Source organism: Petaurus breviceps, unplaced genomic scaffold, assembly GCF_028583685.1.
Source record: "Petaurus breviceps papuanus isolate PSGF00001 unplaced genomic scaffold, PetGlider_PUasm1.0 90842, whole genome shotgun sequence".
In the NCBI taxonomy this organism is placed as follows: Eukaryota; Metazoa; Chordata; class Mammalia; order Diprotodontia; family Petauridae; genus Petaurus; species Petaurus breviceps.
Window position 1 is genome coordinate 21,422,080 of NW_027187358.1, and position 26,906 is coordinate 21,448,985.

The 26,906-nt window shown below is 36.1% G+C and overlaps 1 protein-coding gene across 14 annotated transcripts in view; it reads right to left on the reverse strand.

Moving 5' to 3' along the window:
* The window catches only part of CCDC88A (coiled-coil domain containing 88A), a 173,670-nt gene that overhangs the window by 97,871 nt on the left and 48,893 nt on the right, over positions 1–26,906 (reverse strand). For 13 of the 14 annotated variants that reach the window (XM_069071745.1, XM_069071744.1, XM_069071743.1 and 10 more), the window contains exons 4-6: positions 23,170–23,239; positions 10,513–10,571; positions 2,341–2,424 (exon numbers count right to left, since the gene is read on the reverse strand). In XM_069071745.1, coding sequence (XP_068927846.1) covers positions 2,341–2,424; positions 10,513–10,571; positions 23,170–23,239 — 213 coding nt within the window. The remainder of the gene's footprint in view (positions 1–2,340; positions 2,425–10,512; positions 10,572–23,169; positions 23,240–26,906) is intronic. The other variant, XM_069071736.1, reaches the window with a different exon arrangement.

A 26,906-nucleotide genomic window follows, 5' to 3' on the forward strand; every position in this document is an offset into this window, starting at 1 on the left:
GAGTTCAGTTTTGCCAGCAAATTTTCTCATCTTTTCATAATTCTTTTTTTTTTGGAGGGGGAAAGGCAAGGCAATTGGGGTTAAGTGACTTGCCCAAAGTCACAAAGCTACTAAGTGTGTCAAGTGTCTGAGGCCTAATTTGAACTCAGGTCCTTGTGACTCCACAGCTAGTGCTCTATTCACTGAGCCACGTAGCAGTCTTTTCACAATTCTTAACACAAGATCATCATAAAGGAATACATGATTTTTACATTTTTTGGAAAATGTATACTAATTTTAACTGTCATTTTTATATATGTATATATAGCACATGGATGAGAAATTTCGGAGTTGCTTTTATAATTATTCATCAATAAGTAATAAACACTCAGTATCTTTAAAAAACTGTCTCCATTTTAGTATAATGGTTCAAATTTAGGGTAATCCCATCCCCCCCAATTAGACAAATTATAAACTATTTCCTTACTTTTAGTACTACCAAAGATAAATAAGTTAAGATTTGAGATGCCTCAGAAATTTTTGGAAGCACTTCAGCAATTTTGAGAAAATAATCACCCAACATCCTTAACAAGTGGCACTGCTCAAATTATTCATTATGCAGTAAGCCTTTAGACTGAATGTGTATTTTAAATGATAAAAATATAGGTGGTTTTATCATATAAAGTAGCAGTTCAAGGGTTAAGACAAAATTATGACAAAAAATTTTTAAAAGAGCAGTTGAAAAGTTGAAAAGCAATAAATCAATGATTTCATGAACTATACTTAAATTATAATGTATAGGGAGGTAGGAAAAAATGGTGTTGATGAAAATAACGTCAGCAATTAGATGAATGCTATTTTCATGTTAAAAGCATTTAGAGTCTACTAACATCATGAGGTTGTGGAGTATATATTTTCATTTGTAAAACAAATAGAAACCCTGGTGGTTGAGAAGCCATTCAACTTAAAGCCTAAAAAAACTCAATTGAGTTAAAAGCAAACATGGAGTACATTAAAGCAAGCACTGGCTGGTACTAAAGATTTGTGTGAACAAATGTTTTCTAATTTAGAATTGATAGACATAAAATATGTACTATGGCTATATTATTTAAACTGTTACTTTCATATATTTAGATATTACCAGAAATTACTAAATTAGAAGATAAAGGCAGCAAAAAGTAAAAACAGCATTAAATAGGCAGTGTTGAAATGGAAACGAGTGAAAATGCCCATAATTCAAAGTTATAAACATTATGTAATAATACACCAGTGTTTGTATTGTTAACACTGTTATCAGATGTTTTTTAAATCAAAGAGAAGTCATAATTCTTATTAAAGCTACAGAAATCAGCATAAATGCTTTTTAACATTATAGACAAACAGGTGAATTTTAATTTGTGAAATACACTGAAATACGTGGCATTACTGTGTTAGATTTTAATGTAATTTGAAAAACACATAATGAATTTGTTGAAACTGACTTCCAAAAAGCTATTTATAAATTTTTCACAAGTATACCTGTGACCTCACATGGCAGCTCAACTTTGGAAGTCTTGAGAAAATTATTCATTGCTCTTTTTAATCTTGAATGTTCCACTACAATGTTTAACCTATCTTCTTAGCTACACCATATTTTTGTTATGTTTTTAAGTATTTAGTGTACATTAATTTTTTTCTTTTCCTGTAGATAATCTGAAGAGAATAATGTACTGATCAATTGATGTACTTCTACTTTAATTTTTAAAATTTTTCTTAATTACTATTCATAGAAGTCAGCACTCCTGTAAAAAAATTATCATAAAAAGTAAATATTACAATGTCTAGAAACTATATGTCCTACTGGTAAATATTTCCTTTATGTGTTTGCTTGCTTGGTAAAACACAACTTTATATGATTTACAGAACATTTTCAGTAATCACTGATATTTTGGTAAATCTTTAAATTTGAGTTGTGTATAACAAAAGCTGTAACTGAATATCAAAAGAACAGTGAAAAAAGAAGACAAGTAAGTAGGATTCAACTGTATGCCATATATATTAATAATTGTCCTTCTACTGCTTTGAGGTTCTTAAGATCAAAAGTGGTCCATTATGGTTAATGTTGCTGTGAGCAAATTTTCTTTTTTTCATTTCTCATGGTCTTCAAAAATGCAGATTCTTTTCCTTTCTTTTTCATGGCTTTTAGTGTTCAGCATATTGAAAAACATAGGCATATCATCCACATACCTGACCCTGCTAACTAAGATAATTATTGTGATTTTTCCCAGAAGTCAAGAAAATTCCAAAAATTTCATGGTAAAAATGAATGATAGTCGTTCAACAGAATAAACTGCATGAAGAAATTGCAACTAAGCTAATTACCTCTTGAATGTGCGCGGCAACTGCTGCTTTTGTGTCAAAATCTAAACTTTGGATTCGTTCAATGAATTCTTCTTTCTTCTGACACTAAAATAAATGAATAAATGTTCATACCTTAAAAGTGTTCTTCAATGTCATTATAAACTAAGCACTAGAAAGCTGATTTAATTTGGAACAGTAGTGTGAGATTTGTCTCACTGAATATTGATGAATGCTTTGGTATACTTACCTAATAAAGAAGCATTTAGAAATGCAGTAGTTTATAAAAGTACTGAGTATAAAAATACATAGAGAAAAAAAAAAACAGAAACACACACAACTTTCATTAGGAAAATTCCAAAGTGGGCAGTCTTTACACAACCCTTTTGGTGAGGTCAGTATATTATTATCCTAACTTTGCAAACAGAAAAGTAGAGACACAAGAACTTGTTTCAGAGCAGAGAAATTACTTGCCAAAAAACACACAGTGAGTCAGTGGCAGAGCTCGGAACAGAGCCAAGATGCCTGACTTTCAGTCGCTGACTATAACCAACAATGTAGCTTTTCTTCTCAGAATTTTTTTAAAATCTTTACTTCAGGCCACAGTAATATCTTAAGTTACCATATTTTATCCATATCAGAAAGAAATCACATACCTACTTGGGGCACAGTTTAACATTAACATAGTTAACATAATTAATGCTACCTTATTTTGTAAGACCAATAAATTACTGAAGGTAAAGATTTTTAAATTCAGCTTTATTTTAAAGTATATTTTCTTCATTTTCTTTCCTTTGCTCACCCCAAAAGAAAAAACAAAAATCATTATAAATATGTAGTTAACAGAAAAAAAAATCCTACACGTTAACTTCACTTTGCATCAGTTCAAACAAAAATTCATGTGTTTCTCTGAAAATATCTCCATCATTTCCTAGATAATACACACCATAACTATCAGTCACTCCCCAATTGTTGGACACCCCAGAGCTTCTAATTCTTTGTTGATGAAAAAATTGCTAAGAAAATATTTATATGTGGGTCCTTTTCCTCTTTTTTTGATTTCTAAGGGGGTGAAGACCTAATAGCAATATTATTGGATCAAAGTATGTACAGTTTTAACAGTTTGAGGGGGACGTAGTTCGAAAATGCTTTCCAGAAAAACTGGACCAGATCATAGTTCTACCAACAACGTACTGTTTTTTTCCACTGTTTTTTCTGCATCCTGCATTTTCCCTTTTTGCCATCTGAGCCAAGTAATGAATGTGAAGTGGTATTTGTTTTTTCAGTGAGTATTTCTCTAAGATATCCCTAACCTACTCCTCTGTGGAGGTGGGAGGTCCACAGGTGTTATACAATACCCGTTTTCAGATTTTTTTTAATGTACTGATCAGTTATGCTGTCTTTCTTTTTCCTCTCTAAATAATACTATTTATCATATAGGATGGCTCTTTGGGAACAAATAGTATGACAATGTAATAAGTAGGAAATATCAATAAGTGTATTTTTAATGTATATTTTTCCAATTATTAATGACAGAATATTTTTACATGGCTATTGATAGCTTAAATATATTTCTCCTTATGAAAACTGCCTGTTTATATCGTTAGACCATTTATTTGAGTGATGGCTTTTATTCATATAAATCTGTATCATTTCCCTCTATACCTCAGAATGAGACCTTTATTAGAGAAACCTGATGCAAAGATTTCCCTCCCAGTTTCCAACTTCTCTTCTAATATCAGTTGCAATGGTTTTGCTTATGCAAAACTTCGAAAATTTTATTTGGTAACAAACTCTTCCCCATGCATAGATTTAACAAATAATTGCTTCTATGCTCTCCTAATTTGTCTGATGTTAACACTGTCTAAATCACATACCTTGTCTTGGTATATAGTATGAGAAGTTGATTACTACCTAATTTATGCCAGACTACTTTCTAGCTTTCCCAGAAGTTTTTGCTCTAACAGCTTAGATCTTTTGTTTTTATCAAGAACTAGGCTACTTTGCTTGTTTGCTTATATATATTTTGTACCTATCTGGTTCTATGGACCAAATGCTCTACTTCTTAACCAGAACCAAATTGTTTTGACAATTAAGGCTTTGTAGTTTGAGATCTGGTGCTATATTGTTTTCTTTCACATTTTTTTTCCACTAATTTCCTTGTTATTCTTGACCTTTGATTCCTTCAGATGAATTATTTTTTTTCTGGTTCTGTAAAGTAATTTTTTGGTAGTTTAATTGATATGGCACTAAATAAGGAAATTAACTTAGGAAGTATTTTTATTATATTAGCTCAGTCTATCAATGACCAATTAATATGTCTCCAATTATCTAGATCTGTCTTTATATAAAGACTGTTTTGTAATTATGCCAATCATTCAGGTTCGAAATCTTTGTGTCATTCCTAATTCCTCATAATCTCTCATCACCAACCCCATGTCCAATGTTGCCAAGACATTAAAACATTGTTAACATCTCCAGCATGTGTTTTCTTCCTTTGGACACTGTCATCATCTGGTGTAGGTTGTCACCATCTCATACACGGACTATTATAGTCCTATAATATGATAATAACCTATAAAACTGTAAAAGTCTACTGGTTGGTCTCCCTGACACAAGCCTCTTCCCATTCTAGTCCATCCTCTTTCCTCTGTCAAAGTGATTTTCCTAAAACACAGATCTGGCTGTATCACCCCGTTGCTCAATAAATTGTGGTGGCTCCCTATCATCTCCAGGATCAAATATAAAATCTTCTATAAAATCCCGTGTTTATGAGTCCTTCATTGCCTCAACTCCATTTCCTACCTTTCCAGTTTTCTTATTCCTTACTTTTCCCTACCTCCCTAATTCCCATCATCTGTGACCCAATTATGACACAGGCCTCCTTGCCAAAACTCCATCTCCCAGCTCTTGACAATTTCACTGAGTCTCCCATGTATGGAATGTTCTCCTTCCTCATCTCCAATTCCTGAATTCTCTGATTTCTCTTAGGTTCTAGCTAAAATCCTAGTTTCTCCACGAAGTCCTTCCTAATCCATTTCAACTGAAGTTCCTTCCCTCTTGATTATTTCAATTCATCCTGTACATAACTTGCTTGTACTCTGTTGTTTGCATATTGTCTTCTTCATAAGAAGACTATGCACTCCTGGCCGGCAAAGTCTGCTTTTACCTTTTTTTTGTATCCCCATTGCTCAACACAATATCTGGCATGTAGTAGGAGCTTAATAAATGTTTAAAGATGAACTGGCACAGTTCCTATGTGTGCTGGTGGGTGGACTCTCAAATATTTTATACTATATGTAGTTGCTTTAAATGGAATTTCTCTTTCTACTTCTTCCTGATGGATTTTTTGGTAATGTGCAGAAATGTGGATAGTTTGTGTCTATTTAATTTTGTATCCTGCTGCTTTGCTAAAGTTGTAAACTGTTTCAGTTAGTTTGTTAGTTGACTCTCTAGGATTCTCTAAGTAAACCATCCTTTTATCTGGAAAATGTGGCAATTCTCCTCTTTGCCTATGCTTATTCACTATGAGAGTAAATATTAAGAATTTACGCAAGGGTATATATGTATACTCAGTGAATTACAGACATCTGATCCTGGAAAGAATAATGGATTTAGAGTCATGGTACCTTAGGGAAAAGGAAGCTTGGTTATTACTAAGCTGTGGGGCCTAAATTAAATCACGTAAGCTTGCTGGGCCTTGGTTCTTTATTTTTATGTATAATGTGCCCCTTATGCACTTTAGGCAAGTTGCAGAACATAAAGGCCAAGACAAAAACAATGAGATGTAAGTATCTAAGGTATTCCAAACCACTAGTTGATGAGGTCCTCTAAGTAACTCAACTACACACAAAAAGGCCAAAAAAAAGGAAAAAAAGGAGAGGCTGTATAACTCACCTACTACTTGCTTGAGAGATGACAAATCTTAGAATCAAGGACCTAAGGCAGAACCCTAGAGATGCAAACCCCAGGGCAAGAGTCTCTTTCCTTTCTGAAAGAGGACAGTAGCACTCAGTACAGTAACTATCATTCAAATCAGAGGCTGGAAGTAGTAGGGACTATAGCTGCCATCAAGGTGAGCCTAGGAAGTTACCATATAAACTAATATTGCAGAGACATCATGCCTTTCATGGAGCCATTCTGGCCTGCCAGGTGAGGGATCTATCCATCACCAATTCCATACCTTGCAATAAATTTTTAAAGAACTCTCCAGAAGTAGAAAGGAACAACTACATATACACATGTGGTTCACTACTCTCATACTTTTTATCCATTATCCCACACCATGAATGCCAAGTATATTTTTGGGATAGAGGGCCCAAGGATTCCAGAGGAAATGCTTTTAACTAATATTCTTACTATGCATTTGACTAAGTGCCTTTGCTAAGGGAGCTGAAACAACTGGATGATTATTAAAGTGAAGCGCAAGAGTAGGACTCGTGAGTTACTATGTTAGGCAGTATATCTCCTCAACCCACAGAACCAAAGGTAGCAATGGCACCTCTGAGGACTCAACCTTCTTGTATGACTACAAATTTGGAGAAGTAGCCTGGGGGTACACAGGCTACAACTACATAAGGGGGCCCTTAATTTTCCTGATTGGTGAGAGTCTCTCACATCAAGCTGGTCCCAGATCCAACTATGTTTTTTCGTCCCAGCAATTTTCCATCCTGTACCTGTATCCTTCTCCTATTCTTTTTCCATCTCTTGATTTGGGAAATGCAATCACACTACCATTGGTTCCAGATTACTATATTCCATTAACTGCCCTGTCTTCCATTAACCATTCCAGTTCTCTTCCAGACCAAAATATCCTTTTCTGGACATCAACCCATTATATATTTGTAATGGCAAGCAAAGTCGTACTTTGCTACTTGTTTCAGCTATTCAAGTGCCTTAGATTGTATCAAGTCTTTGCTGGAAACAGTGTACATTTATGTTATCCTTAATAGGCCTAAGGGAGTTTGGAGACCTTCCCTGCCCTTAACAGGTCTAACGTCATCACACAGAGACCACAATGAAAGGAGTTTGCTGAAAGAGCAGAACAGGAAAGATGGAACAAGAAGGAGCAGAGCAGATAAAATCTCGAGCATAAGCAGAACTGAGAGAAAGAATGCTTGTGGCTTCAGTGCTCTGTTTGTTATTCTGTTTATTGTTCTGTGCTGATGTTACCTTGTCAGACAGAAGCACTCTGCTGATTTGTGTACTTTGTCAGAAGAAGTATTTTGTCTGTTGATTTGTGTACTTTGTCTGATAGAAGTACTCTGTCGTTTGATTTGCTTTAGTGTTACTTTGTCAGACAGAAAGTGAATTGAGATGATAGTTATGGTAATGTGCATAAATATTGCTGTAGCTCTGTTAAGCTCTGTCTTCCTAGAAATAGAAACTGGAGAGCAGTCCCTATAAGCTGAGATATAGAACCAGAGCAGAGAGCTGTCTGCTTGTGAATCCAGGGGCAAGAGCTGGGAGCAGCCAGCCCATGGAAGAGGAGCCATGGAGTTTGGAAGTCAGCCTCTAATTAAGATGAAAGAATACCTTTACTTGGGTACTCAGTGCTAACTGATGATATTGTATGTGACCTAGGGTTGGATGTTATTTGGACTTTCTGCTACCCCTTAACAGTGACTGGTTTAAGGATGACTGGAAGCCAGTTAGGAGTCAAGATGAAAGAAGACTTGTCTTGGGTACTCTATATTGATTGAGGAGATTGTGAATTACTTAGTGATATGTTTTGTTTAAGACTGTGACCACCTTAGTAATAAATTGTTGTGTTATATTGTTGTGAATATTGTGCTTTAGTTTCTTGAATGTTTTGCTTTAGCTTATTGCTGAATAAATAGAGTTCACCATACTATGCAATTAGATCCTTAAAGTTATTCACAGCAGCAGTCCTCAGGAGAGCTGCTTATGATTGGCTTTACAATGTTGTCTCCTCCTATTGAAATGTAAACTCCTTATGGGCAGGCACAGAATCCTGTTTTTGTATTTGCACCCCTATGCATATTAGCACAATGGCTGGTACACAGCAAGCACTTAATAAATGCCTTTTCATTTATTTATTATCTGAACTAGATAACCTCTTTAGTAGCTAAGTAGTGAACTGAACAGAGTGCCAGGCCTAGCATCAGGAAGAGCTGAGTTCAAATCTGGTCTCAGATACTTCCTAGGTATGTGACCCTCAGCAAGTCATTTAATCCTGTTTGCCTCAGTTTCCTTAACTGTAAAATGAATAGAAAAAGGAAATGGCAAACCACTCTAGTATCTTTGCCAAAAAAACCCCAAATGAAGTCACAAAGAGTTGGACAGGACTAAAATGAACAAACAAAAAGAGAACCTCTAAGATTCTATCAGTGGTATATAAATTACCTGATACAAAGAAAAATAATTATATTGACTGACATACAATAAACCTTATAACTTTTTACATCTTAAAAAATATTTGCTTTATGGGGTGGCTAGGTGGCACAGTGAATAGAGCACTGGCCCTGGAGTCAGGAGGGCCTGAGTTCAAATCTGGCCTCACTTAACACACACACACAAACTAGCTGTGTGACCTTGGGCAAGTCACTTAACCCCAACTGCCTTCCAAAAAAGCAAAAAAAACCCCAAAAAACCAAACCTTTGGGGTGGCTAGGTGGCACAGTGAATAAAGCACCAGGCCTGGAGTCAGGAGGACCTGAGTTCAAATCCAGCCTCAGACACTTAACACACACACACACACACACAAAACTAGCCATGTGACCTTGGGCAAGTCATTTAACCCCAACTGCCCTGCCTTCCCCCTCCAAAAAGCAAAAATAAAAATTTTGCTTTACAATACATCCTTTGCTTGTTTGACAAAATTTGGTACTGAATTCACAAGACTGATACATACTGCATGTTCATATTGTGAAACCATACTTTTATTATATGTTAAACATAGCTTTGATGAACAGTTCATTTTTTCAAGGATAGCCTTCCAACAGAGTTTAATCAGTTAAGTTCCTAGGCCACTGAAGCATGTTGATCTTAATTCCTTAGATATGCTTCTTAATGTCTGAGTTGCATGATACAGGTTATATTGCAATATTCCATCTCAATTTGGCCATTTATATAATTCTGTTTGTAATTAAAACAATATATTCATCAGAGTTCATCATTCCCTTAAATGGGATAAGACTTTCAGACCTACTAGAATAAAGAAGCTTCCAGACACTTTTTAGCATGGAAGTTTTACAGTCTGAAGTCCAAATATTGTAGGCTCAGAGAGACTTTTCCTGAAAATGGTCTGGGAATAGCTTGAATGAAAGTGAAGTAAAAATTGCATTTTTCTAATTTTAAGCACTTTACTCTTTATACTATTTTTGTCATGAAAATATTTTTTATTCATAGCATTTCTCAACTGTAAAATGGGAATAATAGTAATAACAACTCACAGGGTTGTGCAAATGAGATAATATTTGTAAAACACTTACCACAGTGCCTACCTCACAGTAGGTGCTATATAAATGCTTACTCCCTTTCCTTAACCAAAATACATAGTAACTGAGATATGGACGTGATCTCTGGGATAGGCCCTGACAAATCGTAACAAATCAGTCTGTATATTTGCTGATAATAAGATTAACTAAATTTGTCACCAGAATGTTGGTTACCATCTATTAATTATTTTGGCAATAACAGCTCATCAAGCTGTATACTACATACACTATGACAATGATTATAGTGATGATAATAGCTGACATTTATATAGAAGTTTAAAAAGCACTTCATATGAATCATCTCATTTGATCAGCCTTATGAAGTAGGTGCTTTTACACTCATTTTGCAGATGAGGAATCTAAAGTAAGTGACTTGCTCAAAATCACAGTTAATAAGCATATGAAGTCAGATGTGAAAGCAGATCTTCTTGATTAATAAATCCACTGCTCTCTTCACTAACCCACGATGCTTCCCCATGGTGTGAATGAAGTTATAATCTGCATAACAAGCAGAATGACACAAATGAAAAGAGAGATTTTTTTTCAAATATTTGATGTACATGTAATTGTACATTAAAAAATAGATTGCTTAAAAGAAATCACAAAAAATCGTCCAAACATATCATTTGGAGATTGAAAAATCACTATAATTTTTTTTAAAAAATTGGTTTTGGGAACAAGACTAACTAAAAATAATTATTTGCCAAAATTAAAACATTAAAATATTTTTACTCACCTGAACAGCACAACCAAGTAAAAGTAACAGTAGCTTTTTAATTTCTTCTGTACCTTGTTCTAAAATTAAAAAAAAATGTTATGAGATACATTAAAGCATTTTCACACACTTTAAATTGGATTCACATCTAAATAGTTTCTAGACCCAGATTGTAATTCCTATACTGAGAGAAACTTTCAGGCCTTTCCTCTGTCCTATGCAACATTTTCCCTTTAAAAGATCCTTTGTGAACTTTAAACAAAGGTATTGAAGGAAAATCTAAGGCAAAGAAATGTTAAGAAAATTCTAGAATTTCTCGATGACAGAGGTCTAAAGAGGTCATTTATTCCAACCCCCTCATTTACTTACACTGAGTTGACTTGAAGGAACTGTGAATTGGTCCAACTATTCTGGAGAGTAATTTGAAACTTTGCTCAAAGGGATAAAAAAAAACTGCATGCCCTTTGGCCCAGAAATATCAGTACTGTACCCACAGAGATCAAAGAAAAGGGAAAAGGATCTACATGTTCAAAAATATTTATATCAACTCTATAGAATTTATAGAATATATTAAGAATTGTATATTGGGGGGATGTCCATCAGTTGGGAAATGGATGAACAAGTTATGGTATGTGATTGTGATATGATACCATTGTGATGTAAGAAATTACAAGAGGAATAATTTCAGAAAAACCTGGGAAGACTTACACGAACTGATGCAAAGTGAAACAGAATACCATACATAGTAACAACAATATTATAGCAAGGATCAACAATGAAAGACAGCTACTCTGATCAATACAATGCTCCAAGACAATTCTAAAGGATTCATAATAAAAAATGCAATACACCTCCAGAGAAAACAAGAATCTGAGTGCAGAGTGAAGCATCTTGCTTTTCACTTTCTTTATTTTTCTTGGGTTTTTCTTTTGCAACAATGGCTAATGTGAAAATATATTTTGCATGACTTCACATGCCTGATGAGTATGATATTGCTTACCTTCTCAACGGATAGGGGCAGACTGGAGAGAGAGGGAATTTGGAACTCAAAATTTTCAAAATGGATGTTAAAAATAAATTTTTAAAAGATTGTGCCTATTTGAGTAGTGCCATACAGTTAAGTGATGCTTATTAATTTAATGCAGGTTTAATAATAATAACACCTCACTTATAAGAACAGTGGAATGGAGTCAGATTTCTAGGAGATTCATCTAGAATGAAGCCATGAATATAGTCAAAGAAAAAATATCTCTCAGTAACAAACAGCTCTCCTTAGTTCCTCCTTAGCATTTTATTCTCTAGAAAAGGAATCTTTGCACTCAGGCAATCACCAGGCATCTGTGTTTAAATTGCAGATCATGGCAGAAGAACCTACTGATAGTGAGAAATGAGAGGCTAATAGCAGATGAAGGAGATAGCAGCATGTAACAGCAAAGTACCACAACTTAAGGCCATTTAAAGATTGCTTGCCTTAACATTATGGGCTAAAGAAGATGCAGACTTGCATCAACAATGATTCAATTAAATTCAACAAGCATTTATTAAACATATACTGTATTGTCTTAAAACAAAGGCCATGTGAAGATGGAAAAAAAAAACCCTACCCTCAAGAAACCTGCATTCTACTAGTAGGAATACTCAAGTATGATAAAAGTTAAAAAGTGTGAGAAAAGCAAATAAGAAATTAAAAAAAAAATACTTCAGGAAAATTTGAAAGGGAAAAGATCATTTTCATGGGGGAAATGCTGGTCAGAAAGGGTTTCATGGAGGAGACGGAACCTGAATAGAGCCTTTAAAAGAATTAATCTGGGGGTTGAGTCAAGATGGTGGAGTAGAAACTTTGGCTTCCACCTTCCCCAATCCATGTAAAAAGGGGACTCTGAACAAACTTTGGAACTGCAGAACCCACAAAATGACACAGAGAAGCTAACCTCCTGCTGAGGACAGCCTGGCAGGCTGGCAGGAATCGGCCAGCACAGAGCTCTGGGAGCCAAGCCCAACCCCACTCCGAGGCTTTAGCCCCAGGGTGGGCCTGACCAGCAGCAGGCTGGAGGGACCCCAGATCAGCAGCAGCTATGGCCGTTTCCAGATTTATCAACACATAGATGCCAAGGACAAAGTAAGAGGTCAGCGTAGTCTGGACTTTGGGACCCAGTAAGTGGGAGTGCAGCCGCTGAGACGCTGGCACAGCCAGCCAGTGCCATGTGGCAGCTTCAGCTCCTGGCCTGCAGAATGTAGCAGGACCAAGCACCAGTCTGAGCGGTAATCACTCTTACTGTGACAAAAAGCCCAGAGGTCAAGTGACTGAGGGGCAACATGACCAGGCAAAGGAAACAAAGCAGACAGAAGATTCCAACATTAGACTCCTATTTTGGGGACAAAAAGGAGCAAAGCATGGAACAGGAGGAAGACAGTGAAGTCAGAACTCCTGCACCAAAAGCTTCAAAGGAAAATGCGAGCTAGTTACAGGCCATAGAGGACCTTAAGAAGCAGATAAGAGAAGTGGAGGAAAAATTGGGAAGAGAAATTAGAACAATACAAGAAAATTACAAAATGAGAGTCAACAGCCTGACTGAGGAAAATAACACCTTAAAAAACAGACTAACTCAAATGGCAAAAGCGGCTCAAAAAGGCAATGAGGAGAAGAATGCCTTAAAAAGCCGAATTTCCCAGATAGAAAAAGAATCTCAAAAGCTCAATGAGGAGAATCATTGCTTCAGAATTAGACTGGAGCAAATGGAAGCTAATGACTTTATGAGAAATCAAGATGCTGTTAAACAGATCCAAAGAAATGAAAGAATAGAAGGCAATGTGAAATATCTCATGGGAAAAACCACTGACCTGGAAAATAGATCCAGGAGAGATAATTTAAAAATTATTGGACTACCTGAAAGCCATGATCAAAGTAAGAACCTAGAAATCATTCTCCAGGAAGTTCTCAAAGAAAACTGCCCTGATGTTTTAGAACCAGAGGGCAAAATAGAGGTTGAAAGAATCCACTGATCACCTGCTGAAAAAGATCCCAAAAAGAAAACTCCTAGGAATATTAAAGCCAGGTTCCGGAATTCCCAGATTAAGGAGAGAATATTACAAGCAGCCAGGAACAAACAATTTGAATATTGTGGAAACACAATAAGGATAACCCAGGATCTGGCAGCTTCTACACTGAGGGATCGAAGGGCTTGGAATATGATATTCCGGAGGGCAAAGGAGCTGGGATTAAAACCAAGAGTCACCTACCCAGCAAAACTGAGTATCATGTTTCAGGGGAAAATATGGTCATTCAGTGGAATAGAGGACTTTCAAGCATTCTTGCTGAAAAAACCAGAGTTGAATAGAAAATTTGACATTCAGATACAAGAAGCAAGAGAAGCATGAGAAGGTAAACAGGGAAAAGAAATCATAGGGAAGTTATCAAAGTTGAACTACTAACATTCCTACATGGAAAAACAATAATTGTAACTGATGAAACTTTTCTCAGTAGTTGAAGGGAATAGAAATATATATATATATATATATATGTGTATATATATATATATGTCTATATATGAGGGTATATGGGTATATGAATACATATGTGAATATGTGTATATATGTTTACAGGTATACATAGATAGAGGGAACAGGACCAATTTAACAGGAAGGGATGATACTTAAAAGGTGAAATTAAGAGGTGAGAGAGGAATATAATGAGAGGAGATGGGGAGAGACAGAATGGGGTAAACTATCTCATATAGAAGAGGCAAGGGAAAATGGATACAATGGAGGGGAAGAATAGGAAGGCAAAAGGGAATGGGTCAACCTTATTCCCATTGAATTTGGCTTGAGGAGGGAATGAAATACACACTAAATAGGGTATCTCACCCTCCAGGAGAGTAGGGGGGGAAGGGGATGAAAGGGAGGATGAAGGAAGGAAGGGGGGAGGGAAGTTGGAAGCACCCACTTTTGAAAAGGGATGATCAAAGCAGAGAATAGAAAAAGTGGGAGGTGGATAGGAGGGAGGGAAATATAGTCAGTCTTTTACAATATATCTACTATGTTATTGTTTTCCATTAGCCACACATGTACAACCTATAGTGAACTGCTTATCTTCCCAGTAAGGGTGGGTGACAAGGGAGGAAGGGAATGAATCTGGAATTCAAAGTTTTAAAATCAAATATTCAAATACAGATATACTATCATTAATACTATTTTACATGTAATATATACAGGCACCAGGGCATAGAAATCAACTGGAAAAGTCGAAAGGGGTATGGGAGAAAATATGGGAGAGAGCACATTGGAGGAGGTGATATCCTGTGGGACTGCTATTTTGGGGCAGTGGGTAGGGGAAAAACAGGGAGAAAATTTGTAACTCAAAATCTGGTGAAAATGAATAATGTAAATCAGAAGTTAATAAAGCATTTAAAAATTAAAAAAAAAAGAATACAAGTCATTCCCTAATTGATAAATGGTCAAAGGATATGAACAGGCAGCTTTCAGAGGAAGAAATTAAAGATATCTACAAGCATATGAAAAAATGCTATAAATCACTATTGATTAGAGAAATGCAAATTAAAACAACTCTGAGGTACCACATCTCCCCAGTCAGACTGGTTAAGATGACAAAACAGGGAAATGAGAAATGCTGGAGAGGATGTGGAAAACTTGGAACACTAATGCATTGTTGGTGGAATTGTGAACTGATTCAACCATTCTGGAGAGCAATCTGGAACTATGCCCAAAGGTCTATAAAAAAGTGTATACCCTTTGACCCAGCAATACCACTTCTAAGGCTGCATCCCAAAGAGATCATAGAAGTGGGAAAAGGACCAATATGTACAGAAATAGTTACAGCAGCTCTTTTTGTGGTGGCAAAGAAGTGGGGATGCCCATCAATTGGGGAAAGGCTAAACAAGTTGTGGTATATGAATGTCATGGAATACTATTGTGCTATAAGAAATGAGGAGCAGACAGACTTCATAATAACCTGGAGAGACTTATATAAACTGATACTGAGTGAGGAAAGCAGAACCATGAGAATACTGTACACAATTACAGACACATAGTATCTGTGATGACTGACTTTGATAGACTGGGCTCCTTTCAGCAATGCAAGGTTAGAAGACAACTACAAAAGACTCATGATGGAAAGGTTTAAAAAGAAAATTTAAAATTAAAAAAAAAAAGAATTAATCAGTTGTCTTCCCCCATTATCTCCTCCTTTACCTTTCTCATTAGAAGAGTGACCTCCTTGCTAAAGACAATTCCTTCCCAAGCCTTCTTGCTCTCTATTCCATCTTTTGCATGCCATCCTAACTTCTCCAACAGACTGGCTTTCCTCTCTAATCTTCCATATCTATCTTCTTTATTTTAAAGATAAAAGTCAGAATACAAGGATAAATTATATGCAGAAGAGCATTTTAATTCCAAACAAGGAAACTTTTTCCATTCATGATCCCTTTCAATGTTCAAAATATTTTTAAAGTTTAGACTATATTTACTTTCATTCTAATTTTTATACCTAATCCTATATGCAAAAATCAGTCCATTTGCAAATATATCACTCCTCCAAACTTCTCTATTTCTTTTGATGGCACCACTGTCATTCCATGCACCAAGATACTCACACTCATTCTTATCTTTCTCTGCTTTCACAAGCTTCATGTGATATTAAACTGTATAAATTCTAATTAGCCAACTAATTGACAGGCATTTATTAAGCACCTACCACATGCTAGGCATAGTGCTAAGTGCTGGGGTTACAATGAAAGGCAAAAGACAGGCCCTGCTCACAAAGAATCCACTGTCCAATGGGGCAGACTGCACACAAAGCACTACATACAAACAACTGATTTACAGCATATGCTGAAGTTGTTGTTGTGTTTGTCCTTCGTTTTCAAAAAGGACCATGACATCAGGGAAATGATGACAAGAGTCACAGTTGATTTTGATTTGAGGGAGTGAAAGTTGTGCAAGATCACGAGCATTACTTTCTCCTCCAGAGCCATCTGGGTTCAGTAGCCAGATATTCATAAGGACAACTGGAGATGGCTCAGGGATGCAATGGGAGACCCTGGCCTTTTTAGGTTAAGGCCTTTTCAGGTTTTCACTTTGAGTGAGGTAACACCCATTCAGTGAATTGTCCTCTAACAAGTGAGTCACGGGATGGCCCCTTTAATAAAAAAAAAATCAAAGTGGGAGGGGAAATCCTCAGGGTTGCTGGTCAAGAGAGAAACGTTACTACTGACATTCACTCTGAGCCAAAAGGACCCAAAATATAGCCACTAAGTGGAGTTTGGGTAGTGTTAGGGCCGCGAGTGTGAGAGACACTGCCACTGTGGCAGTCACAAGATGTCAGAGGGAGTGCACGTGACCTCTGAGGGGCAGGGGCTTGGAGATATGGAGGCCGACTCTGCCGGGCCGTAAAGGCAGACATGGCATTGAGCACAGGGTCGTGGGGGCCAACTCTGCTGGGTTGGGAAAGGCCAACGTGGCAGTGAGCGTGCCCCATAAACATGGACTCCTCTTAACACACTCCTTTGCCCTGCACTCGGGAGAGTGCACGATTGGCTCCCACATGACAGGTGACAAGGGGGCAGCCGGAGGGGGTGCACGTGGCTTTCTGAGGGACATTGTTGGGACAGCTTTGCCTGGGGGTTAACCAACCAGGGAAAAGGGAGTTTTGGGCGCAGTGACCCGAGAGTGATACTCTGCGTGGCAGTGCTTAGAGGACTTCTTACAACGTACTCGGGAAAGAACATGATTGGCCCCGCAAGGCATATAAATTGGGGAGAGAGAGGAAGTGGGTTAGTTCCTGCTTAGCTCCAGTTCCGCCTGGAAGTGAGTTAGTTCCTGTGCTTGCTTGTGGTGCTGTTAAGCTATAACCGAATAAACAGCTTCGCATCATACTTTCCGTGTCCTGGGTGTTCTGTGGGGGTAAGTTCTTGGAGACAAGAAGCTGGAGACATCCGAAGACCGGGTATAAGGTAAGATAAGGCTGGAGTTGGGACCGGGACCCCAACAGGGTAGGAACCTATTGTGGTCTAATCTCTGAGCTCTAGAGTGAAATGGGTTTAATGGAAAGAAACGAAAGCCAAAAATACAGAAAAAAGAAAAAGATACAAAAGGAAAGAGAGTAAAAGAGGAAGACAGAGAAAGGAAGAGCAAGAGAGAAAGGAAGACAGCAAGAAAGACAAGAGAAAGAAAAAATAGAAAGAAAATAAGAGAGAATAAAGAAAGAAAAAGAAAGGAAAGAATGAAGGGAGGAAGAACAGTTAGTGAAAAGGCAGCTGTGAGTGTTATTGGAATGAAAAATATAGTATGTGGTGGTCAATCAGATATATAAGACTAGAAAAGAGGGGAGGGAATATTGTGTAGGGTTCTACACATCAAACAGAGGATTTTTCATTTGATCCTAAAAGTGAGTACAAGCCACTGGAATTTACTGACTAGGATTACCACACTTGTCCATTCTACCTCAACAATTTTCACTTCCATCCCTTCTCTCCAAACACAGCAATTATCCCTAGTTCAAGCCCTCAAAGCTGGACTGTTGTAATAAGCTTCTTAAATGGTCTACCTTCTTCAAGTCTCTTCCCTTCCCCTTCCTTTTCAATACTCCATACAGTTGCCTAATCAAAATCCATTTGACACAGAACTCAATATGTTACTCCCTTGCTGAAAAATCTTAAGGGCTCCCAATTGCCTCTAAGATGAATACTATTTCCTCCAGTTGGTATTTGACACCCCTCCCCCCCAATGATTTCTACCTGCCTTTAGGACATTTCATATTATCCCATTTCACACACCTTACATTCTAGCAAAACTAGTCTACTACCTATTCCCAGATTTCTCCATATGACAACTCCCTTCTCTGAGCTTCTTCATTAGCTATCCTACAATCCCCGAATGCATTCCTCTTGATTCAACTCTATTAAAACCCTTAGCTTCTTCCATGGCTCAACTAAATTTAATCTAAGTTAATTCAAGAATTCAACATTTAAAAAACTTACTGATGCCTTGTTTATTTTGTTTTTTTGAGTGGATAAGGTAATTGGGATTAAGTGACTTGCCCAAGATCACACAGCTAGTAAGTGTGTCATGTGTCTGAGGACAAATTTGAACTCAGGTCCTCCTGACTCCAGAGCCAGCGCTGTATTCACTGTGCCACCTAGCTGCCCCCAAGACTTGTTTATTTAAAGCAAATTTATTTCAACCCCTTGGCCTCAGCAGATTAAACAAAGCACAAGTGACAAAGAAAAACAGGCAAAATTACTGCACCTGACAATGTATAATGTGTGCTAGTATTGTCTCCTACTTTTTTTTCTTTTCTATGTCAATTTGACCTTTTATTTAGCTTCAAGGAAATATGCAATAACACACAGAATAATAAGTAAACATATATTCTGCACACAGAATAATGCTACATACATACGTTACTTGAAAATGTATATAGATATTATCTTAAACATTTATTAAGTGCCTATTATTATAAGGCACTACGGATACAAAGACTGTGAAGAGTCTAATTGCCCACCTTTCTCATCAAACATGTTTCTATCCACTGATACTCTATCTACTTCTTCAGTGATTAATATAGTCCCATTCCATTATGCTCTTCTCCATACCAGTGCTATTGAGCCCCCAGCTGCCAATGAACACTATTTTCCTACCCCAACTATCTTCTCCTTCACTCTCCTCTACTTTAACCACACTCCCTCAACTTTCTTCTCTAGATCTACTCTCTCCTTTCACTGTGCCCTCCTCCAGAACCTGATCCATAATTAACAAACTTCTTTAATCTTAAACCTCTTCTCCTTTCTCACTCTTTCTATCCTGGGTCTTTCATTGTTACTAGGTTTCCCTCAAAATCCTTTCCAGTACTTTTCTATCACTGGTTGTATGTACCAGAGCAATAATCCTTAGTCTCTACGGCCACTTCTAGATTTCTCTTAACATCACTCAGAAACTTCTCCTTTGGAGTTTTCTTTACCCAAATGTATCACTCATACAGATCCTTCTGGTTGTTATCTACCACCTGCAGGAAATTCTATAAACTTCCTCCCTCCTCAATGAGTTCAGTGCCTGGCTAAGTACCTTTTCTCTATCTCAATTCCAGCCTACTAATTTGGTACTTCAACACACATATTACTGTTCCCTCAAATACCCTAACTTAACCAGTTCTTCAATCCACTTAGTCCCCATGACCTAAGTCCTCTATTTCACCTTAGCTATACTTACATATAGTCATATTCTTGATCTTGCAATCACCTCACAAATGTTCTACTTCTATGGTGAGAAATTCTGGAAAAAAATATCCTTTATCCTTGGGCATTACTTAACACCGATTGCTTTAAAAAAAATCCTTTATCTTGTATTTTATCATGTCATTTTTCCTTTGCCATTCTAACTCCTAACCCTGTTTTTTGTCCTCAGGGTGACTTGCAATCCCTCTACCTGCAAGTTCTTTTCCAGATATTGGCTATACTCTTCTCCTTTTCCAATACTGATCCCTCGGTAAACCAATTCAACTCTACATTATCCTCTATCTTCAAATCCTTCACTCTATTATCTACTGCCAATTCCATCTTGTCAAATCCCAACCCTGGTTTATTCCCTATAGTATCAGAGCTCAAGTCTCAGCTACCTTCCCTTCTCTTGGCAGGAATGGCTACTTCTTGCACACAGTAGGCAGGGCACATATAATGGCACAGAGCAGTTCTTTTTCTGTTTCTTTTTGCTTTTTCATTGTGTCTTTTTCTCTGAGGATAGGTGAGCAATCCTGAGCTAATATTCCTAGCCTTGTGAATTTTGAGATGTCAGGAGCTCCTGGGTCCTTCAGTGGGGACCACCTAGCTGCCGCAGCAATTTCCTACACTGGAAAAGATGACTACAAATAGAAAGAGGGAACTTAAGTCTTAGTGTGATCAAGCAGAATCCTTTGGAGTTGCCTAAGCTATACTGTGTGGCAGGTTTACAATCTCAACTATGGAATACTGTGGCCTGTAGCACCAAAGTGACAAAGGGATCAGGTGTGTGTGTGTGTGTGTGTAATATCCAAAGAACCAAAGGGTAATAATGTTGGGAAGTGGTGAATGTGCCTGTCCATTCTACACAGAAGGGGGCAAGACTTAAGAAGCCTATTAAAAGGTCAAAGATAGGATATTCCCCTCCCTGAGAGTCTTGGGAAAGGGGAGGTCGTCTTTGCTGGTAGGTCGGGTTACAGTCAAGAGGATGCTAACCTACTCCATATGACACCTGACCCATGAAAATGACTGATGACTGTACAGGAAGTATCATCATCTTTGCTGTAGCTCTGGTATTTCTCATTTTTCCCTTGATCATAAAATTGACTCTTTACATCAGGAGACTTGCTATAAACTATAAAGATAAGGAATTGCTTGCCACATAGGACAAACAATGTAGATTTAAGAAGACTCAATTCTTAGGAATAAATCTTGGAATTTTCTGGTCTTCGTTCTCCCAAACTTAAGTCACTCATTTAGAAGGCCATTACATTATTGTCTTCTGATTTGTTTTACTGCTCCTATTTTTCTGGTTTTTCTCCCTCTAGTACTGCCTATGTTAGGCTTCTCATATCTCCAAGACTTAGGCTGTCCAATAACAGCATAAGTCCTCTATAAAACCTTTAGGACCTTCACAACAAGGGGTAAAAAATATACTGGGAAGAATATTTACTTTTTATGCTTTATCTTTCTAACCATAAGAAATTAATGCAATGGTCCTGTCTATAGAATAAGGTAGCCAATATAACAAAGAAAAAGAAATCTTTTTGCATTCCCATCTTTTTTGGTGGTGAGCAAGGGAGGCAGGTAACACAAGAAAGCATGTATTTTATTTATTGTACCTAATATAACCTCAATACAATGACTTTTTGACTGAAAATACATTTTATTCTATGTTAGTTTTATACAACTGTTACTTTTCAGCCTCCTAAAACTCACTCATGCAGTTCACATATGGTAACACCCTTATTAGTGTATTGTTCTATGTGCTATCATTAATGCGAAAAAATCTACCTCATTGTTTTAAAATCTAGACACCTTTAAAAATTAAAATAACAAGACAAACTGATACAAATTGAAATATGTTACTAAAGATATTTTTAATAAAAATATTTGTTATAAAATATATAAATGCATAATCCAAAATATGTATTTGATGTCAAAATACAAAAAATTAAAAGTGAAAAATTAAAAGCTAAAGGCCAAAGCATAATGTAGAAAATATAGATTTGAAAAGTGAACAAGATAAGGAAACAGAGATGATATTTAGAGGGAAGAAGTTATACAAGAACTAATGATTACTCCTCTTTTTTCATTTCTCATGAATATCACCAGATGTTGTTCAATCAGTTCAACTCTTTAAGACCTCATGGACCATACTGACCATGGAGTTTTTGTTTTTGTTAAAGAGAGTGGAGTTGTTTGCCATTTCCTTCTCCAGTTCATTTTACAGATGTGGATGTAAGGCAAACAGAGGTTAAGTAACTTGCCCAGGATCACTGAGCTAGTATTTGACATCTCATTTGAACTCGGGACTTTGTGACTCCAGACCAAGCATTCTATTCACTTAGATAACTAGTTGCCTCAAACTATTAGTGAGCAAAGAAATAGAAGAACAAGAACAAGAAGAAGAAGAACAAAAAGAAGAAGGAAGAAAAGGAGAAGGAAGGAAGAAAAGGAGAAGGAAGGAAGGAAGGGAGAAAGGAAGGAAGGAGGAGGAGGAGGAAGAGGAGGAGGAAAGGAGAAAAGAAGAAGACTGCTTGAAACTTTTTATGTTCCAAGTCTTTAGATACAGATATTAATCAGGCACATTCAGGGTGGTGTGGATGTGATGTAGTGGAAAAAAAGCTGGCCCCAAAACCAGAAGACTTGGGTTGAAATCCTACTTTTGACACACACTGGCTAAGTGACCTGTATCAAGTCCTTAATCTCTCAGAACTCAAGGCAATTCTTTAAGAAAATAAGTTGCAGAGAAGTGGCCCAGATAGATGAAGTTTCCTCACTTGGGAATTTCCAAAACCAATGAAATCACAATGAAATCAATCCCTATCCCTATCTCAAAGACATTTGTTCAAACTTGAAAGTCTTGGGACACTATTTATCAGACATGATTATTCTTCTCTAAAGGATGGTTTGGGGAGCAATTTTTTTTTAAAAAAGGGGGATGAAGAATACAGGTTTAAAGCCTCAAGTCAAATACTATTGCTTTGGAAGATAATAATTTTATTCATTTATTCACTTGAGAAGTGGTTAGAAAAACAAATGAATCCAATAACCATCCACATTCAAAAGAAACAAAAGAAGTTGATAATTTTTCAAGTACCCAGAGATTAAAACTGATACTTCAAATTTAACAAATGCTAAAATTTTTTCATTCCCAGCACCTATGGCAACACCCAGCTTAGCACATAGCAGATATTTAATAAAATGCTTATTGATTCTCTCAAAGAAAATAATGAAAACTATATAAAAAACTTTTTCTTCACCATTTTGCATAAATCATTAAAAGAAAAATCAAAACTTTTGACTGAATAATATTTTAGAATCAGACATTAAAAATTTGGAAGCAGCATCTCTCTTCAATAATAACTTTCCAAGACATGGGCTTTCATTCCTGAATTTACAATGACAAATTAAGAAATCACAACATTAAGTTAATTTTAACACTTACCAGAAAAGGGATTTTTGCCAATGGTTAAGACATTTGGCAAAGACATCATGATCAACTGCTGCAAAGTCTCCTGTAAAAAAAAAAAAAGATAACTAGGATCTTAAATTCAGATACATAACTCTGAATCTTAAATTACAACTGAACTTTAATCAATGAGGCATCAGTAGTCACAATATAAAGAACAAGTTGAAACGCTTTATAAGCTTGCTATTATTATATAATTTGAAATTTGTAAGGTTAAATTTTTTCAGTGAAAGGTCATATATTTATAGTAGTTTGTTTTCTCTTTTCCTGAAAAAATGCTAAAACCAGCTTTTAAAGTTAGTGAAAACTAAGAAAAATTCCCTTTGAAAAAATGATCTTTTTCTATTGATGTCTTTTGTTTTTTAGATCACATTCATTTCCAAATATATTATTCATTCCCTTATTCTATAAAACCTTCCTTAGTAAAAAAAAAAGTTTAAAAAAAAACCAACTCCAACACTTCAGCAAAATCAATACATCAACTACATTTTACAGTATATGTGACTACAAAGGAATATTATTACCTCATGAACATCCTCATAAAAATGAGTTCGATAAATCACCTTTCTTATCTCTATACTAAAGCATTATTTAACTTCATTTCAACTATTTTCACAAAATCAAAATAAGACTATGCTTACATTCTGATACTATTTAATATTATGATGAAGAAACAAACAAAAATGAAATTTTAACATGCCTTGTTCTTTAAGAACTGTATGATCTATGTATTTTGGGGTACAGACAATGTGAGAATTTTTTTTCATTGACTGTGTACTTGGTACAAGAATTATTTTTTCTCTAATGGGGGACCAGAGAATATAGGTGAGGAAAAATGTTTGTTAAGTGGAAAAAAATTTAAAACCTCCTAAGACTACATTTTCTAATACTACTAAAATAAGATTCCTGGGGCAGCTAGGTGGTACAGTGAATAGAGCACCGGCCCTGGAGTCAGGAGAACCTGGGTTTGGATCTGGCCTCAGACACTTAAGACACACACACACAAACCAGCTGTGTGTCCTTGGGCAAGTCACAACCCCAATCGCCCTCCAAATAAATAAATAAAATAAATAAGATTCCTATGGTCACTTACCACATGACACTAAATTCTTTATTAATTCCAATCTTTAATCTATAATTTTATATGCAACAGGAAGCAATTTACAAAATAAAAGATTTCTTAGTCAGTTTAATTATATTGCATTATTATATTTATTATATTGCATTATAATCTACTTATTAAACATACCAAGAAATATTAATAAACACTCAAAAGATGCTAAAACTGTCACTTGTTTTTTAAAAACCAGTATTTAATTTGCTTAAATACATTAAATAAATTCCTAATATCTAAAAGAAATTTTACAAAAAATAATTACAGCTAAACATTTCTATAAATAACCCTGAATGAATAAATTCACAGCTCTTCCTGACTTTTATGAGGAAAACCATAAAAGCTACCACTGTACTTTCTTCAAAGGTAAAACAAAACAGATGGAGGAAAAAGTAATATTTTGCCTACAAACTCCCTGATAGAAGAAAACAAATAAAAAAGCAAATGACCCTCTTCCCTAAAAGCAGTCAAATTTCCAAAGACCCTGGATTTATGAAGAGGAAGTATCATCTAAAAAGAGGTTTAAAAATTTTTATAACAAATCATTTTTCAGTGATGAGTCAAAATCACGACTACAATATAACACCAACTTAAATTTCCAAGTCCATATTATCTGGATCAAGGGTAGGGAACCTGGAGCCTTAAGGCCTATGTGGCCTTCTAGGTTAGTAAGTGAGGCCTTTTGACTGAATCCAAAATTTTACAGAACAAATTATTTTATTTTTAATAATACATTTTTGTTCAGTTTTTCTATTTTTATTTTATTTTTTCAATGAATGTATTTAAAATACCAAAGGATAAAGTAAATTTCAATGAAATAATCCTCCCAGATTAACTGGCACAATTAAAACATTAGTAAGCCATAAGGGCTAAATTGACATCTACTACCCTCATTATTTAGTTCTAACTTCCCCTGCCTAATTGGTGCCACTACTGCATGAGGCTGGGTGGCAAGAGTTTATGGGGGTCACTTAAGTACTCCAATCTGCTATCTGCTTTTGACAATGGTGCACTGTGTTCCTGTTTGAAGGGGAATTTGTGAACAGTTGCACAGCTCAACAATATTTTTAAAATTTTGTCTGCTTAACAGCCCATCATGTCAAAGAAGACCAAAAAAGAGCTGAAGGAAGAAAACAGATTTTTAATGAGGATTGGGAATTGCAATATTATCCTTCAAAAGGAAAATAAATACTATTCAATTGCTTTGGATGGGTCAACTGACAATACTGACTCAGCACAGGTTTTATTCATTTGGATCATAACAGAAGATTTTCTTCGCTACAAAGAGTTACTTTGAGAACTCTTCTGAACAGAACATGAAGAATAAATATCTCCAACAACTTTCAAGATAAATGTTGGCTCCTCTAAGCAATGAAAGGGTTATAAGACAACTCCAAAAGACTCAGGATGGAAAGGGATATTCACATCCAGAGAAAAGAACTACAGAGTCTGAATGCAGATTGAAGTGAACTACTTTTTCTCTCTCTTTTGTGTTTTGTTTTATTCCTTCTTTCTTGCTGTTCACTCCACTGGTTATAACTCTTCTTTACAACTTGACTAATGTTTAATGTGAAGGTATTTGTAGAACCTATATCGGATTGCATGCCGCCATGGTGGAAGAGAGGAGGATGAGGAGGGGAGAAAATTTGGAACTCAAGAGACTGTGGAATTGAATGTTGTAAACTCAAAGTAAATAAATAAATTTTTTAAAAAAGATAAATGTAGTGAAGTTGGACAGAATTTGGTAAATTTAGTGTGAATGTATGCCATGTTGCACCTTCCATGACAGGAAAATGTGAAGGATTTATTGCAGAGATAAAAAAATCTATACTAGATCCAGATGCTCACACTTCCTTTCACTGTATCTTGCAGCAGCAAAATCTCTGTGCTAAAGCTACTATTTTAAGTGACACTTTGCAACAAGTTATAAGTATCGTTAACTATATTCATGCAAATGGCATCATGGCACCATTAGTTTCATAACACACTAAAGTTGAACGATAAGGTATTCAGTATGGATTTGCTGTATCATTCTAAAGTGCATTGACAATGGCAGGGACAGATACTAGCCAAAATTTTATCTCTGAAAGAACAGGTGGTTAAATTTTATGAAAAACAGAATTAGCAATGTGAATTACTGAAAGATTTCTATAGGAATGCTGTATTTCTGTGTGATATGTCAAATCAAAACAACTTGAATATTTCTTTGCAAGGTAAAACTCAGTCTTTATATGATCTGTGGCAAAAAATCCAAGCATTTCAAAAAAGCTATCTTTTTTTCAAAACGCTTCTTCAAAAGGAAATTTTAGATGAACATTTTCCCCATTTGGCAAAGGTCATGGATGAGCAGGATGACATATGCAAATAATTTGAAGACTACACAGCTGTTATAAGCTTATTAATTGGAGAATACAATGAAAGGTTCACTCACTGACTGGGAATCATGACATCACACTCAAATGAACATTTCAATCTCACCTATCACCAAGATACTTAAAGTACTACAGATGGAATTGACTAAGCTCTCAGTAGATGACACTTTAAGTCGTTATCTGATGCTAAGAAAGATCCAACCGAAATATGGAAAAATGCGGTAGAA